Below are 19135 nucleotides of genomic sequence, written 5' to 3'. Positions count from 1 at the left end.
CACTGAAGCAAAACTGGGAGCATTTATGGCAGATTTTTAGTAAAAACACAAACAGGCACTTACAAGCTCTTACTTGCAATGCTTGTCTGCAGGAGGAGTACTTTTTTCATTACTTTCCTATTTTAATGATTTAACAACTTTGTCCTTGCAGTTTGAAGTAAAGGAACATTTAGGTCCACACCTTTGGATCCTCCTACCAGCAGCTGCACAGAAAAGACCAAGCCCAAAAGTGCCAACTTCTAAGCAGATACAGTTTTACCTAAACCCATTTCTGATTTGCTTGTGCTAAAAAGGCACAAAGACATGAATTTCCATCATTTCAACTATGGAAAAACAACCCAAATTTAGCTAGCAATCACTCTTTCAGAGAATCACAAGCATGTCCTTTCTCAAAAACAGACAGCAGGAATAAAATTTCTAGGTTCTAAGATGCACAGAAGGGCAATTATTTCTATCATGTTCCTGTCCCAATCCATGACACCATATCAAAGTAATTATCAACAATTGTTTCAAATCTTCTGCTATGTTACTTGTAAAGGGATGGGGGAACTGAGACAAAACTGATTAGAAGATCAGCACTTCAGAGACTTGATAAATCTAATTGTAATCTACTGAGATGCTTCCAAGTATTTTCAACTCCTCTTAACCATCTACACACAAGAGAAGAGTTCAGCTTTGCAATAGTTATCCAAGCACACCAACTAAGTGAGCCAAGAAACAACTGATATTTTAGCCAAGGTTCTTGGCTGGGAGCGGAAGGCTGGAAATGAGTCATTTTACCAACTCAAGCAGGTATGCCTGGGTTGATACAGCCCAATGCCCCTTCAGATTACTCATCAGATGAGTTTTGTTTTGAAACCCAAGCTGACAAAGCCAGAACAGTAACAAGCTGGCGAGATAAGGACAATCACTCACAACAAGTTGGCACCACCAGTATATGTAGCACAAGCATGATCTTCAAAGCCAGCGCTAGAACTGAGTTCAAGGTTACTATGAAGTAGAGCAGTTTTCTGAACCTATTGGATTATGATTTAAAAAAATGTTTTAAAAGTCAACAAGAATTCAAGGAATAAATTATGGGTAAGGGAATTAAGGTTTGATATGGGACACTAGCTTTAGTTTTTTGGGGTATCTAGTTGTAGGATTATAGTAAAGGGCTTTAAGTGTAGCTATCAGCACACTGTCAACTCCTTTGTTATCTATACATGTACTGCTCCCTCCAACAAACCATCCTCAGACAGGTCTCATGACAGAGTTCCTTGGAATAGGACAAGCAGAAAGTGTAATTTTGGCATAATGCAAAAATGGATTAACTATTTCCTCAGTGATCCTAACCCCACTGAGGGGTTCTCATCTCATCTCACGAGGCATCTGAGAACCTAAAAAACAAAGGGTAAGGATATTGTGCCTTTATAAACTGATACTGACTTTTGGAGCCCTCTTTTGGAGCTGGCATACAGGAGCAGATGGTTTGCTGGTTCGTTTGGGGGTTGTTTTTTTTGTTTACCTCCTGCATCCTTCTACAGTGTGGCATTCCAGATGAAGAGTATATAGTACAACAAAAAGACTACTTGAATTCCTCATGCTAATTTAGTGTTTTCAATATTCGAACAAAAACAAAACATCCCTCTCTTCCTGGGGAGGAAGGGAGGGGTGAACTCTATCAATCAATACTTTTCACCCAGTGGGTATTCACCCAGAGGCTCCCAAGAGGAAGTGGTGACAGCACCAAGCTTGATAGAGATCAAGAAGTTTGGAAACCCTCCCAGATACACAGTGTGACTTTTTGGGGTGTCCTGTGCAGGCCTAAGAGCTGGACTTCAATGTCCTTGTGGGTGCCTTCCAACTTAGCATATTGAGCGATTTCAATTTTTTGACACATCCTAGAGTTAGAAGCAACCACTATCACCTTTAAACAGCCTTCAGATCTTGTTATTGTCCTATCAATTTCACATCTTATTTCAGACACAATATTCTTCCTAAGTGAAAGGGTTCCTAAGAATACCAGTCTGAGATGAAACTGTTTCATTCAGAGGAAAAATATTCTAGGAGTTGCTCCTTTGAGCAATCTTCTGAGCAAATAGAGTCAAACAACTGCAACACTGGACCCAAAAGAGGGAGCAAAATTCCTTCATTTATGGAGCTAAAGAAAAAAAGCTAAAAAAGTTCTATTCCTGTCAATTTCAGCCTAGAACACCATCCCCTATTTACAAAGGAAAGCCTGATGAAGAAACCAAAGTATTAGTGATCTCCCAGAAGCCTGAGAAGTATAGCAATTTCAATGAAAAGCACAGCCAATTAAGGGAAGGATAAAATTCTCCCTTGGGGTGCAACACCTTAGCATAGGTCATTTGGGAATGCATTATTTCATCATACTCTAAATTAATGTTGCAACAAGTGAAGGTCATCATGAGAGCTTTGCAGCCTTTAGCTCAGGGCACATGCAAATGCAGTGATTATGCTACTTTTAGAGCAAACTTTTCACCTAAGCTAACAAACGGTGCCAGGAGCACCAGCACGGCTTATCTGCAATTCGTGTAATGTGCCCTCTGATAACACATAACTGACTCTGAACAGAAACTGAGCAGACAATTGCAACAAATTTCAGACTTCTACAAGGAAGCAGAAAGACTAGTTTCATCTCGCTGCTATTTGAGTCAAAAAAAGTGAAGCAATACCTGTGGGTAGCCTTTGTATCATCAGGAGGCCTCTGATGAGCTACAGAGATGCTAAGACAACATAGAACAAGTGACTCCAGTTTACTGCCCCTGAAAAATTCCTACAGCTGGACTCCCATATGTGTTTGAAAGCCCTAGATGCTAGAAACATGTTCGAACTGGGGGAAGCACAAATCACGAAGCAGTATATTAGAGACTTACCAGCCCTATTTACAGTCACTCCCAAACACAAAACATATAAGGTAATCTACAGGCAAACCAGACTGGAGGAAAGGTAAAAGTGATTTTCATCCTGCCTGTAAAATCCTGGAAACATTTAACTATATTTTATGATCAGACAGCACATTAGATTGGGTATGCATAAATTCCAGGGCAATTGAAAATTGTTAATCTCTCCATTTACCCGTCCCTAAAACAGACCAGTAATGCTTCAGAGAGGATGTGCTACACAACACTGGTTTCCAGGAAAAGCTCAGCTGGATATATTTTAAACAAAGCCAAAACCCATGAAACTATTTCCTGGAAATCAGCACTAGCAAAGTCTGTCCCTTTTCACCCCATTGTGTTTCAACAGTGACTATTAGGTTTTCCTGGAATCATTCATATCAATGCATGGCTCTAATAAATCCCAAGGAATTTACCTGCCAGAGACAGTTGTAATTCAAACCTGTTCAAAATCCTGTTCTGCTCTTTAAAATAGTTTGGTCACTTGCAGTTTCCTAGTTATGATGCAGAATAAGATTATACTATTAAGTGACAATTTAAGGAAGGACTTGTTCTACTGAAATAAACTGCCCTCCATAACAAAAAAAAAACACAAGTCTTTTCCTTGTGTTTGTTTTTAATACCATTTTGGACCTAAGTTTATGTTTTGCTTTTATATGTAATCACCTTCAGAAATCCACAACAGAAAATCCACATACTTCAGTTCCGTGATTTTCAGAACAGCTTCATTCAGCCCTTTACAAAATACTTCCTCACACTATGTAATTTTGTAATTTTTCACCTCTGCAATTATGAACTATTTCAAATAGGTAAGGCTAATTATTTTGTTTGATACTCAAGAAAATCGTAACATCCTAGCTGGCTCTTCAGAATTTCAATAATAAAAATTTTACTTTCCACACAGAGGAAAGATTTCCACAAATCTGCCAGAAAGTACCCCAGTCTAATCACGGGGGTTTTTCCATTTGAATGAATTAATAATAACTAAAAGGTGAATTTTGAGCCTTTTCTGCACACTAAAACCTGCGTTCCCTTACCAAACGGTGACTGGGCTGTCATCCAGCAGAGAGACTCAAATATTGGAGAAAATAATTTCAAAACAAGTAATTGAGCACACACCTCCCCCTCCATCTCCTGCACCAAAATAACCCCTGGCTCCCACACCAGACATGCTGCAACGTGCTCTCATCAATTTATTTGCAAGCAAACAAAGCTTAAAGCAGCAAAGGGTGAGGATAAGTACTGTATGTTCTAGACCTCACATGACCACTTTTCTATTTGTCTGATACCAGAAGCAGCTACTACAATCTAAGTGCTAGAGATTTGATTTGGGGAACTACACTAGGCTGAGATTTCTCTACCACCAAAACTTCTTTAAACAGGATTTCCTATTTTTCACTCTTACGCAATATTCACTGGCACTTCTTATTAGCTCTATCCACAGACATCCTATGTACAAAACAAAACCAGAATATGTGCATCTCTTCACGGAAGCTGTAACCAACACAGAAACTGAGAGTTTCAATTCAGCTGTCCAGAAGGCATACTTGTTAAGCAAATGTCTTTTAGAGTAAGATGCAATGCTGAGTAAATTTATAAAAAAATTCAAGGATACATTTCTCTTATGACTAGGATAATCTGTTCCTAACAACCTCTGTAGCAATCTTTACTGAGAGCCTTATATCAGTAATGTGTTTCTGAATTAACCTACTGCTCCCCTTTTTACACTCACTCATGTAAGAGCCATGACTGCTCCCACGGAGGAGGGCTGCTGGAAGCAGTTCTTACCCACTGAAAACAGGACAAAAGTGTCACAACAACGGTGCAACAGAAATGTAACAATTACAGTATAGAGTAACTGCACCAACACTTCAGTTACTCCTTTATAATTCTCAACACCTTGAATACATACCAATATTTAAACTTATTCTAATGTCTTGGTAGTTTTCTGCAACTATTTTGACTGTTCTCTGCTGTATCAACTTCTGCTTTATACAAAGAAAAGTATAAGGGTGTCATGTTCTCAAGTGTCATAAACCAAAGTGCCTCAAAAAGCATCAAGTTTTAAGTTGAGATTCAACCAGCATTCTTTAATCAGGTATTTTAACTGTTAAAAGGGATCCAAGATTTTTACTTTCATATTCAGAAGTCAGTTTTGGCAATAGTGTAAATTTAAACTCCTGTACTTTTAACCAACATTAAATGCCTTTTACTCATTAAACTCCTGTTAGAATGCTTCTATTTTGGAATTTAGTGCCGTACTATGAATCTGTTCAATTCTACCTCACAATGTTCAGAAAGAAGCTACTGTGAGGTAATTTTAGGCACTGGTCCTTAGCTAATCTACTGTAAAAATACATGCACTTTACTCCAGTGCTGTCTCCAAAATAAGGCTCCTTTGGAGCCTTCCCTTTTTTAGTTCCTCCCTGCCACCCTTGATTATCTGTTTGCCTTCCTGAGATGTCCTTTCTGGCCCCCCCATTTTCTGCTAGCCAACTGCTTCTGTGACTGCACAGAGAACCAGAGGCCAGCAACTGGAAAAGGAACTCCCTTAACATTTTATAAGCCACATTGGCTCTCCAAAGCAGTTGAGAGAAACAGAATCCACATCAGCAAGACTTAGACCTTTGGAGAAAAGTCACTGGTAGTCAGTCTTCTAAGAGGGCTCACATTAAGAGTTAGCAAGAAGATAGCTTGTGAACTTCATGTTTCAACAGCAGCTTCCGAAAAACAATTAACTCCTGTGGGGAATAAAGATCTCTAAAAATTACTTACAGTTACTGAAAATCAGAATTATCCATTCCAGGCTAACTGCTGAAGCAGCCAGACCTTTCACCTAGTAAGAGAAGCTTTTGTGAATAAGTCTTAACATGAATTAATTCTTTCTAATCACTATCAGTGAGCCATGAGTCAGTATCTCAAATTACTCACCACCTAACCTGCTAGTGGTTCTAGACTCCAGAAGAATTTAAAGTTACACAGCTTGTGCTTTGGATCTGACCCATAAGCTTCTCTTTGTAACTGCTCCAGATAAAGAGAATTGATAACATTTCTAAATCAAAACTCAGCCGCCAGGTCAGCATCAGCCTCCCACTGGTATCAAACTAAAACCAGAGCCTTTCTTTAGATCCTGGATGCTGGAACACAGTCTCTCTTCCCCGAACCCTCATTTCTGCAGCTGAGGGATCTTTCAGTACATTGCTACAACTGTTGATGCAGCTTTGCACTGAGACAGATGAGGAAACTACTCTGAAACTTGAGACATTATTTTTTCTGACACAGGAGTACTTGTAGAGTATTTGGGGCACCAGAAGATAAGGAAAACAGCAGAAAGCTTTAAACACCACTTTTCCCCAAAGAAACACTCAAGACTCAGCCATATCATTTCCCATCGAACATTATTTCCCAGTGGTTACCTTCTGTTCTTCTCTTTCTGTTGCATTTTGACACTTCTCAATCTTCCACTGCCGCATGAAATCTCGCAGATATCCAAAGAGAGTGAGAACACCATAGCCTACATAGGTCAGCACAGCAACCAGCATTGGTGTTTCTTCAAAAGCTTCATTGAAAGGCCTTTTGTATAATCCTCCATTGTGCACAATATGATTAATCTATAGTAGAAATTTAAAGAAAGGCAGTTGAGGTATCAATTGAAGAAAAGGCAAGTAAGACATTTCAGAGTAGTCCCCAGCCCTGTGGTCAGTTATACACTCTGCATCCCCACCACTCAGCAAAAACTGCCTCCAGCTAAGCTCAGCCACTACTGATAAATACTGCCAGTCTCCATGTATGAAGCTAGCAAGCCACTGATATAACCCAAATCACAGTTACCAATCATGGGCACCTTAGTCAAACATCTCATTAAAACTATTCAGTTTGCAAAACTAAATACAGAGCATTGCTTACATCTAGGCAAATCAAAATGAAAAAAGTGCCTACACCAAGAGGGCACAAACACCTGAGGTGATGCATCCCAGGATTACTACAGAGAAAAACAAAATAGAAAGTAATAGTTTTATTGATCTAAACAGTATATTCTCAGACTTGGAAGCCTATATCAGCGTAACAAAACGATTATAATCCACCTTTCTCTGTAGCTGTTAGCCTAAAGATGCTGACATAAACAATGTACTCATCCATGAGGCGGACATGACAGGACAGACAAAAAAGTCATTGTATACAGAGTCTCAACACAGCATATATGCCAGCATACAGAACAAAGCATGGCTTTCTGCATAAAATCCATGCTAAAAGTCATCTTGCTACTTACATGTCATCTGAAGGTAAGAGATTTACTAGCTGCCTAGTGCATACACCAGATTTATCTCAAGTACAATTACTGGAATATGCAATATTTGTGACTATTACAGAAAAATTTCACAGCTACAAGGCAAGTGCTCACCCAATATTAACACTAGGGGAAAACATCATTGTTTTAACTAGACTACTTTTTCAAATCGTTAAGTTAAAGATCAGATCTCATACGTCAATGAACAAAAACACAGAAATCCAGCCATTAGATGCAAACTGTGCGGCTAAGATATAGAATGGCTGCACAATAATAAAATAGCTACATATGAAAGAACACTCTACAAGACATAAATCCCCTTTGTCTAGCATCAAATATATAAAATTGGAAATGTATTCCTTAAAATGTACTAATCAAAGAAACCTCAACACCTAGGAAAGAGGTTGAACCTAAATTCACCAGAAAAAAGACAATGGCAAATAATTCCTGAGGGGTATGGGCCAGCAGACAGAATAAAACTATTTATTCACCTATGTCACTCACATTATCATATGGGAAAGTCAGGTAGAATCATACTAACCTCTACAACAGTTGATGAATCAATAAGGCACACATACTTGCTGGCATCACCAGACACCGCATTATTTGGAAAGTGATACCTGCTCATCTCTGGAGCAAGTCTGTATTTCAAGTCTGTCATTAATACCATGAAAGCAATTTTTCAGAAGCAAGGATCTGTTCTTAGGGATACAATTATGCTACAGCTATGCAGCCACTGAGTATAAACCACAACAGCACCTTCCCTCCTGATAATAATTTCTACCTCTTCCCTTCTGACACAGTTTTAAGCAAAGCAAATACTTGATTTGGTCAGCACAGTTGTGGGGACTTTAGAATAGGCGTAAATATGGTGTAGCAAAGACAGCTCTTTCAGCAGCAGCACCTAAAGCCAGATGCAGGTAACTAACCTGCAGCGCTTTGAGGCCAGGTTTAAAATTGAAGTACTATTTTAAATACATACTGCATACAGTGATGGCCATAGCTTTGGAACAAGCGTAGGAACACTTGCTTACCTCACTGTAGCCCAAGTGCTGGCAATTTAAGGCGTTAAAGCAGGCCAAAGGTTCATACACTGTTCTCTTCACAAACAATGTCAGCCGAAGAAATTCCCCTGCCCCATTCACTCCCACTTTGAGCCATCTGCACCAGCCTCCAGCTTGCACAACTAAAGCAACTAAATCTGATTATCAGCATAGCATCCCATCAACACTGAACCAATCCATGTTGAAAATACAATCTCTTGCAGAAGGTTATTCATTAGACCGTAATAGTCTTTAGAGCACTGCTCCACAAAGTGATTCGATAGAGCTCAGCAAACAAGAGGCAGCAGATTTTTGGAGAGAGAGGTGGGGCAGCAGCAGCATGACAATCGCAGAATCAGTGAGCCAACACTGCAAAGGAAAAACCGTGCAAGCCACCTCTTCTCTATTACTCTCAGGATTGCTCAACTGTATCACTATGGCTCCTGTACACAAAACTAGAGAATTTTGTTGCATCCAGATACAAGAATAATCACACACCGAAGCTCCAACCACCACGGTTTCACAGCTTGGGGAATTAAAAGCTGAAGTTTGCATCCTCACATTGTCAGATCAGGCTGTGAATAGCAGCTGTTCAGGAGCAGGCACACTACATACCTGCCATCTGTGCCTGCCAGCAGCTGATTTGTGGATAAGCAGACAGAAAACTGGTAGTGACTACTTTGCAAATTACCTAGTATTGAGTAACTAGAGAACACATCAAAGCTTCTAATGTCTTTCCAGGTAACTGGAAGTTCATCTGGAAGAGATGACAGGCTACATCCTAACATAATGGATCTGAGATTAGCAAACACCAAAAAGTAGTTACTTAAAAAAAAAATAACTAAGAGACCCAAATCTATATGCCAACTTAATCAGAATAAAAACATATCAATTTCTCCAGGTCTTTGGAGATGCCTGTGCTTTTAACGAATGCTAAAACTAAAAAAGCTATTCAATATGGTCAATCCCAATATTTCTCTAAGAAACGCTGCTTTAGGAATACCTATATTCATTCAACCCATACTTCAGTTGATTTCACTTCTCAGTCCTCTTCCACTAGTGTGCTAATACATCCTTAAATTTGCATGTCAGCTACTACATCAGCTGAGAAGCTTGTGTTAGCCTAGCTGAATCAGAAAATTAAAGACTGAATGCAATTCCACAAACTCTTCATGAGGCATATGACCATAAAAAAACCTCTAGAATTTGACTACAGAAGAGACATTTGTAGTCACATTAAATACAAGCCTATTTGTTTTTCTAAGAATGCCTTATAAATCCACACATTAGCCCTCAAATGAAGGCTTACATGCTTCAAGCTCCAAAGCTGCTGCAAAAGAACACCAATTTTAGTTCCAGAGACCAAGAAAGAAGGTAGCTACAGTTCAGTGCTTAATTTCCTTTTATCAGGGGGAGAAAAAAGGCTTGGAAGATTAAGACTTTTTATGATTTCAACAAGCCTTATGATCATAAAGTGAGCCATGACCTTTGAAGTAGAATATACAGCGTATCCAATACTAAGAAAAGTCAGAGTTCACTTAAACATATAGCTCAAAAAAAGTAGGTATATCCTCACCTACACCTCTCTTTCCTGTACTGTGCAGAGTACATGTATGCAGAAGAGCACCGTCACATTAAGGAACTCAGCTGCAGGAGAATCAGAAAGCACAACTCAGCTGGTTACAGAAGGCAGCAAAGAACCAGCTACTGGTAATGCCTATGTTGGGCCAAACTCTTGGAGAAACAATCCCATGAAATAGTATTGCAGCAGTTACTGAGCAGCAGCAGCAGCATCACAGCTACTGCTAGACAGGACTCCACAGGTCTAAGCAAAACACATCAGGGTCTGATGATAACCACAGAATGTACTGAGTTCGACCCACAAGGACCATCAAGGCCAACTCCTGTCCCTGCACAGCACAACCCCAAGAGTCACACCATCTGTCTGAGGGAGTTGTCCAAGAGCTTCTTGAATTCTGTCAGGCTTGGCGCTGTGACCACTTCCCTAGGACACTGTTCTGGTGTCTGACCACCCACCCACTAGATGAAGAACCTTTTTCCAATATCCAGCCTAAACCTGCCCCAGAACAGCTTCATGCCCTTCCCTTGGGCACTGTCACTGACCACCAGATTGAAGAGATCAGTGCTTCCCCTCGTGAGGATGTTGTAACTACAATGAGCCGTGCCCTCTGTCCCCTCCAGGCTGAACAGACCAAGTGTCCTCAGTGACTCTTCATAAAGCCTTCCTTCTAGATCCTTTCACCATCTCTGTAGCCCTCCTTTGGATGCTCTCTGTATTCTTTGTGAGTGAGAAGACAAAAGCCATGTGCAAACACGGGAACATTTGCAGATGCTGCTGTAGACAACACACAGGATTTACCACAGGACTCTGGGTACACACCTTGCACGGCAGGCACGAACTTTAGGGAGATAAGATGCCACAAGTGCAATACATGCTGCACACAGTACAAGAGCAGTACACAGTAACTGCTTATTGCTGCTACTCCAGGAAAGATCCAGCACTCTGTACTAAAGAGGCTGTTTCATCTCATGCTGAAAGGAAGAGCAAATTCCGACAAACCTGGCAGACTTCACGGAAATGCATTAAAAAGATTATTTATGCTGGAACACAACTTTGCTAAATTCTTATTAAAATTTAATAGCTTCTCATTGCCACATACCACACATGCTGCAGCAATTTTACTAACAGGTTTGCAGCTTCTATTTTTAGAAACACAGTGTGAAAGACCGCATCCATGAGTGTGCCTCCCTATGCAAAAGTGGTCACATTTATTACAAAGGATTGAGGAAATCAGCACTACAGAAACCACAGCAGTGAGAATTCCATGAAGGCAGCTGCTCTAAACTGTTAGGTACTCTGTGTCGATTTTACTGTCACCTCTAGCCGTTTCCCTTGCACTGCTTTGCTTAGACTTCAAAAATCAGACTGTTGCATAGGTAAAAAGACCAAGTACCGACAACCAAAATTAGAATTAACTGGTTTGAACCATATTTTAAGCTTTAAAAAAAAAAAACTCCACAGGAGGTAAACTTGTTTTATGAAACAGACTTTAAGAGTATATTCCTAACTAAATATTTGTTCTTCCTGACAAGTATTCTCAAATATTTTTATTTGTGACTAGTTACTCACAGCAAATCTGACAGTCCTTGTTTAAGATGCACTTACCACATCTACAAAAACAGTGTTAATCTTCATAATGTTTAAAAGTTGTTTGGACTCCTCTCTGCCCCCCATTAGCAAGTAAAGGATGCACTTAACCTTCGGGTTTTTTTGCTTGCTACATATAGGTGACAATTTGATTTCTACTGAGAATATACTATTTTTCTGACACTTTACCTTAAATCACCTGAACCTTACAAGTAACTTTATCTATTACATTCAGCTGATTTCAGGCATACAGAATACTAAATATGATCTATAATAAAGATTTCCAAAGACATAACAGGTCGGCAATGCTTCCTTAGTACATCAATATCCAGGCTCTCACACACCTCTGAACGCATTTCCTGACTTGTTTTAGAATCTGCTCTCATTTTTATAGACATTAAACCCCCTTACTTCCTAAACTTTTCAACTCCTGCTTTCTCAACTATAACTATTCCTCATAACTACACCTTTGAATTAAAAATACTTCTTTTTCTAGGATTCATTTCTTAATGGTTGCAAAACAAAAACCTGCAAACTTCACTGAAGATGGGACAATGTTTTACGTTCCACATAGAGAAACTGAAGTCAATAGATAACTCAGATAAAGCTTATGTCCCCTGAACAAATTGAAAACATGAAATTTAGAAAAAACATTGTTTTTGTTGTACAATTAAGACAGAAAATACAACACACCACTCAAGTAGATATAGTAAAAAAAAAAATAACTTGTATACACTTATAACAATTTCTAAGAGCATTTAAGGCTTATCACCAGCCAAATTTGGCTTATCACCAGTCCAAATATAATCAACAGATTTTAACACTTCACCCAAACTAATTTCTCAGTAGCACATATTCAGATCTAAGAGAAGCCCATCATATCAGCAGCTATCATGGGTGTTTGTTTCTATACCAGCACAGACACACAAATTCTCTACAAGTACAATACTGGCACTACACCTACTAATTTAATATGATGGCCTCAAATATTCATTTAGTCAGGGAAAACGTTGAGTAATTTTTCCGTCCACAAAGGCCTACAGTCTTTTATAATTGAATTTGGTAGTAGAAAAAGATCATTGTGCACAAGTACACTTTTTCAAAAATAAAAGTTTTGTCAATTAAAATATCTGAATAAGGCTGCAGTCTTTTTTAGATCAAACAGCTTTCTTCTCCCTTCAGTTTCATGTTACTGACACAATAAATACAGCCAATCATAAAACCAAGCAAGAGTCAGAAAGTAGTAATTTCTTCCCTCAGAGCACCTGCTATCAGCCCTAAGGTGTACATTTTTACAGGGGTTCAGGGATTAAATGCTAATATCTAAACCAGGACAAACTCTGCTGCAGTCCATGAGTTCATCCCTAACCATGGAATAACTAAGGTTGGAAGAGAACTCAAGAGGCCATCGTGTCCAAGCCACAACTCAAAACAGGGCTAATTGCAACAGGTTGCCAAAAGCCACGTCCAACAGTCTTGAACTTCTTGAACTCCTCCATGGATGGAGATTCCACAACCTCTTTGGGCAATTTCTTCCAGTATTTTACCACCCTCACGGGAAAAATTATTTTCCTTATGCACAATCAAAATTTCCCATTCCTGCAAATTACATGTTGCCTCCCATAGTATTGCCACATGCTTCCAAGAGTCTGGCCCCATTTTCTTTATATCCTGCAGCCAGCTAGTCAAGCCTTCTCTCCTCCTAAGGCTGAGCAAACCCAGCTCTCACAGCCTCTTCCTTTCTTGGGGACCCTCCACTGGATTCACAGATTGATGTGGTTATGTCAGCATCTTTCTGGGAAGCTCAAAACTGGACACCATTTGCAAGATGCAGTCCTCCAAATGCCGAGTAAGGGGAAACAATCACTTCTTCATGAAGAATTTAATGAGATTTAGATTCTCAGAAACGTTTTTTCCGTCAGAAACACATGAATTTTAAATTTGCACGCAGATGTGAAAAAACCCCACAATTCTGTACTCCAACTCCTTTTTACACCAGTGAATAGGGTAGCTATTTAATACATTTATCTTATTCTAACTTTCATCTGAAACAAGATTCACATCACTGCTACCATTAAATTACTTGTAGCAAGAACTTGCAGTATCTGCTGCAGCCATTTTAAGTGTGCTCTCCAAAGAAAACTACACTAACCTGAATTCCAGCAAAAGCATCTTAAAAATCATGATGAAGCCACTGCTCCCCAGCATCCTGAAGCATCCCACAAGATGAACCTACAAGCAGTTTGCTCCGTTTAAAAAAAGCAAGCACAAATCACAAGACTATACAACCTGTTTTCTGTATGCCCGCACCAGAACTTCCAGGAAAGAAATACCTAAGCTGGCCATTTTAATAGCTGTTAGAATTCGGGACCTGTGGCAATCTTAAAGAAATACAAATCCCACACTCCTCCCACTTTTCTCAACCAAACTATTCCTTGTCTTCCTGAGGAAGCAGTACAAGACCTCGTTGACAATGGCATGTATGTTATCTGGAAGTTGCTACAGGACGGCATTTGAAAACTTTCTAGAACCATCAGGGAAATCAAAATTTGTTTATATAATTCCAGCTCCTGTCTAACTGACTTGGAGATACTGCACACAACAGAAATTAAGAACTTGATATCTAAAACCTATATTCCAATTTTATTTTTTCAGGTTGAGACTACTTCTTTAACTTCTGGAAGCACAACTGAATCATTCTAATGTGAGAAGCTCGATTAAGGACTGAAAAGAAATCACATTACTAAGAATTTGTTCACAATAATAGGTGGATTCAAATAAATTACTTTGGAAAATACGGGCGTCTTCTCCCATTAAAGATGTCCCAATCTCCCTATTCTAAGCAGGAAAAGTCTTTTCAGATGCAGCATTGGAAAACAATTAGTCATTTGCAAAACATTCCAATGGAGAAATACATTCCAGTTTAAAATTGCATTGCAGAAAGAAAAAGCAGTTTTCCCCCACTTATTATTCCCAAAAGTGACTTGATAGCTCCTACACAGCATTTTTATATTGAACTCAACACTCTCCCCAAAAGAGCATAAAAAGAAGAATCATGCACAACTTGAAGTGGTAACTTCACATCTCTTTTACTAAGATTTACTCTCTTTCTCCTACCTATGTTCAATTCCTCACATCATGACAATACCCTTTGAGATGTCAGACTTTTATCTTATATAGTGCAGTATGACACCAGATCAATTCTAAATCCATCCATAAATTACTGTTCTTTCTAACCATGAACACCCTTAATTGCACACAGTCAAAAAAAAAGTCACTTTCTCTAACATCCCACAATTTTAAATTTCTATATGGTTCTTCAATTCTTTCTATATGGTTCTTATCTTTTTTTAATTAAGGTGCTCATAATGAGATTGAAATTCAGCGAATGCAACAATTTCTTAACAGATTAACTTCAAGCAGGAGCCAAGTAATTTGAACTCAAGACATCTCAGGAAAGCCAAGAGCTGTTATTTATCTTAGTATTTCAGCAGAATGTTTTTACTGTGCTGGAACCCTAATTTCAAATGGTCACTTTCCTAGTCACTGACAATACTTCATTAATCTCCAAGGTAGCAAAAGTCTGTTACTGCACTGTTTTAGTAGGCAGCAAGTTTCCCTCTACTCTTACCAAAGAGGTTTAGCAGTTCAGAAGGAGACAAATACAACCTCTCTGAAAATTCGATGAACTATTTCACCCTCTTCTGTTCATGCTGGATAAACAATAAAGAACCCACTCTATGTCAAATACCACCCTTAGCGGAGGGAGTATCATAAAGAAACCTTTGAATTTAAGCTTTATTTTCTTTAGGATAAAAACCCACCAAACAACATAAACAAATTAAGAATTAAAAAAACCCAAAACTTATATAGATAGCCTGAGCAGAATCTCCCTAAAGAGAAGACGACTACTTTTTTTTCATATAGTTAAAAACGGATAGAGCTTTTCTGCACTATCAAACCCTACTAGAAGGCATGGTAATGCACTACCCTGTCCCTAAGCTCCCCCCTCAGAAACCCCATGTTTTTTCCAGATAAATTGTTAATGACTGCAATATTTCTTTAAACTGAAGGTTCTCCTTGCTCCTCCTCTTCCCATCATTTTAGCTAGGTCTCACTTTGCCTCTTATTTCTCACACAAAACCCATGAAGGGCTTTCTTGAAAAAGTTCTTCTACTCATCCTTACTCTTCCGGTTTTTTCCCTACTAAGTAACAATCTCATTCTTTTGTGTAAGCTGCCTGCTTTTTGGTACTTGCTTACAGTTGCAGATTCTCAAGTGCTGTATGTGGTATGTACATAGTAAATACATACGCAGACAAATATATTCAACACAAAGTGAGCATGCACGTGTTTCCCTTCTTCTGTAGAAAGGCCCAAAAAACAAAACTGAAAAGGCAAAAGACCAATCAAGTAGCCAAATCTGTAATATATCAGTAAACACATCTTTTGGCAGCTTACCACCGCTGATGCTATCTGAGAAAGCCGGACATAATTAGTTCCCCTAAACAGCTGCTTCTTCCAGTCCAGTTCTAACATTCAGACCCTCTCTTTGAAAGTTTGCATAAAGACAGCCCACCTAAAATTATGGAGAAAATAATGTAATACTCCTAATTATAAATCTCTGTTTGACCAGCAAGCAGCTGCCAGAAAGACATCAAACTTTTCTACACTCTTCTTATGTCCTCTGACAGCGCTGCTACATGTTGGATTTTCGGTAAGATTTCACTTCTCCAGTGAACCCTGACCTGCATTAGAAATAGTTATCTCAAACACCTCACGTCTCCAAAACATAGCTGAGCATAGTATCATGTGCAAGCTATGAAGTGAACAGAATATCTCATAAACCACCAAGGTTTTTAAGCTTCCTCAGTTTGACATCTATGGTTTTCCCATTCACAGGCTGCATCTCCCATGTTTTCCAGATACACAGGTGAACAAAGTCCTTGAGAAAAATGGTTCCCTATCCTACTTTCTGATCTTCTGAAGTAGAGTATAACTGTATTCAGACCTTCTTCTTTGGAAAGCACAGGGTGAAGAAAAACACCATCACCACACCTTGTCTTACTACAAAGATTTACATGCAAGGTTTTATAGCCAGTAGTGCTTGGTGTTTGAAAGGCAAGACTACCAAAGCCACGGCTTCCCGAACCAGTACAAGCTGACGCTGCTGCCAGATGAAGGTACTGTACCTCCCTCCATTTGTCTACTTCCAGTATTGTGCTGTATGTCCCAAGGGCCAGGGCAAGACTATGAGCATCCATTCAGTTAAAAAATACAGTAAGTATCCTCAATTGAAGATAACTCAGAGAAAAAAAAAGTTTTGTTTTATCCTGCATCAGTTCTCAATCCCGTTCACAGAGTGAGTGCACAAGCCTACACTGAAAAAATAGAAGGGACAGCAGAAGACTGAAAAGCAGAAGTACCAGGAGAGATGATGACAGAGGAAGGCTGCTCTCAAGCAGCTTGAGGTGTTCAAGGAAACACAACTACTGCCTTCTGCTGAGGCTGACTCCATGACAACCTCTAAGTTCCTTACGCTGTAACAAAACTTGAGTGTTTTGCAAAGAAACAACTGAAGTCTGCAAGCACAAACGCACACTTGCACCACAGGGTGATAATACAGCCAGATGGGAAGTGCCGCAGCAACCTCCAACTCCGCTCTAGAAGGGAAGTCCCTGCCCAAGGCTACTTGTACCCACAGCCCCCCGCGTCGCACCTGTAACAACGAAACAGCGGTGAAGGACTGCTAAAACCTTTTCTTCTAACCCACTAACCTACTGCGGTATAGCGAGTTCAAAGGTCTGCCACCAGTAAAAGCCTCGGAGCAAAGTTACAGCCGCGACTCGAGGGACAGTCATTTCCCGAGCCGCCAGCAGTGCCGTGAGTGAGCACCCGCGGGCGCTGCCCTCCCTCCCCAGGCAGGGCAGGCGACGCACACCACCCGGGTCCTGCCGACATCCCTCACAGCCACGCCGCGGTGCCTTCCGGGACCCCGCCGCCGCGCTGCCCGCCCGCCCCGGCGCCCCCCTCCCCCGCGCACACCTGGGTGCCGGGCGGGCCGCGCACGAAGCCGTTGCGGAGCGCGCCGTGGGCGCCGCCGCAGCCGTTGGCGCGGGGCCGCTCGGGCCGCTCCATCGCGCCGGCCCCGCCGCGCCCGCTCCGCCGCCCCCGCCCGGCCGGGCCGCACCGGAAGCGCGACCCGCGCTCCCCCAATGGCCGGCGCGGGCGTCACGCGAGGGGACGGGCCCCGCCCGGACGCGCCGGCGCGCGTGCGAGGCGGGCAGCCGGGGCCCAGCGAGAGCCCGCGCGCCACCCGGGTGGGAGGGGAGCACGGCCGAGGGAGGGGCTCGTCCAATCGCAAAGCGGAACGCCCCAGGGGAGGCGGAGCCAGAGGGGGAGCATTGCCCAATCACTTGGCAAAGATGGGACGAGGCGTGGAGAGGAGGGGAATAGCTAACCAATCACGGCGCGAGACCGAGGGAGGGGCGCGAGGGAGACGCAGCGTCCGTCCAATGGCGGAGGGGTGAGTGGGGTGGGGCTGAGGGGGCAGCCAATGGGCTGGGGGGCGCATGGCGCTGGCGGGGCCGCTGGAATGGGGCCTGGGACGGGGCCGTGGGAGCCGCCCCGCCCTCCTCGTTCCGCGCCCGGAGGGACCGGAGCGCCTGTGAGCGCGTTCCCGCGCGCGGTGGGGACGGGGCCAGCGCAGCGCGGGTTGGTGCTGCCGCCGTCACCATCCCCGCCGGGAAACCGGCAGCCCTGGCTCGGGCACGCTGGTGGCTGGAGCGGGGTAAGGCAGAGGGCAGCCCCTCGCTGTTTCGTGTTGAGGGAGCCGATGAACGAAGCGGTCCCTCCGAGCCCTGGAGGGCTGTCCCAGGACGCCTTGGGCTGTGTCCTAATGAACTCGTCCGTCGGAGCCCACGGAGAGCCCTGAGGGAGAGCTCCGGAAGGCGATTAGGATCAGACGTAGTTACTGTAACGCCCTTGCCAGCAGCTCGAAAGAGATGTGTCTTGTCCGGAGTCCCCCGGAACATCGAAGGCCCTTGCAGGGAGCCCTGCAGACCAGCCTCGGGCAGAGCTTAATTCCAATAGGATTTACACATGGGCTGAAGGACCGGTGTGCGCCTGGCCACCCTGCTGAGGTGTGTCGCCCCGGCAGCTGGAGCTGCCCTGCTGCTCGCTCTGCCCTGTTTAACACCGTAACAGGTTTATGTATAAACGCGTTTTCTGACCGGGTTTGGAAAGACGTACTTCGTTCAAAGAGCAGGTGAACTGAATGCTGTCTTTAGTTCAGGGGTGGGTGTTACGAGCCTCAGTACAGTTTGGGTAACCAAGCGTCACCCAGACAAGGCCAGAAGGAAACCACAGTGCGTCTGTATTTGTGCGCTATTAAACACCTGTATGCATCCTGGTGAGGGAGTAGGGGGCGGTTCCTGAGCTGCAGGGGTGTTAATTGGCAGAAAGGAAGTACCCTAACATGTTTAATCACACACTGAAAAGAGGGAAGAGTGTGACCTTTGATTTCTCCAGTGTAATTTAGAGGGAAGGGCTGTGGTTTTTCTTTGCACTTAGAAACAGGGAAAAAAACAAAATTAAGAGTTACTAGGTTCAAGCATATGAATTTGAGAGAATGGTCTCATCCTTTTCTCTCTGATTTGCTACTATTTATAGTTATTTTTATGTATTATAGTCACATCTTGGAGCCTTTGTCATGGATCTTACTGCAAATTTGG

At 41.9% G+C, this 19135-nt stretch overlaps 1 protein-coding gene across 4 annotated transcripts in view; it reads right to left on the bottom strand.

Annotated features, from left to right (window-relative positions):
- SPTLC2 (serine palmitoyltransferase long chain base subunit 2) overlaps window positions 1-17516 on the bottom strand; it is a 74469-nt gene extending 56953 nt beyond the window's left edge. The window contains exons 1-2 of one of the 4 annotated variants that reach the window (XR_009207986.1): window positions 17448-17512; window positions 6320-6514 (exon numbers count right to left, since the gene is read on the bottom strand). Coding sequence is in view for 3 of the 4 variants with exons in the window: in XM_040067631.2 (XP_039923565.1) it covers window positions 6320-6445 (126 nt within the window). In the remaining variant the exon portion in view is untranslated. Of the gene's footprint in view, window positions 1-6319; window positions 6515-17121; window positions 17295-17447 lie in introns of those variants that run through there. The other 3 variants (XM_040067631.2, XM_040067629.2, XM_040067628.2) reach the window with 3 other exon arrangements.
- Window positions 17517-19135: the final 1619 nt, after the last annotated feature.

This window comes from Hirundo rustica, chromosome 6 (genome assembly GCF_015227805.2).
Source record: "Hirundo rustica isolate bHirRus1 chromosome 6, bHirRus1.pri.v3, whole genome shotgun sequence".
NCBI classification, from domain to species: Eukaryota; Metazoa; Chordata; class Aves; order Passeriformes; family Hirundinidae; genus Hirundo; species Hirundo rustica.
Note: the sequence above shows the minus strand (reverse complement) of the source record. Positions and strands in the feature narration are given on the sequence as shown.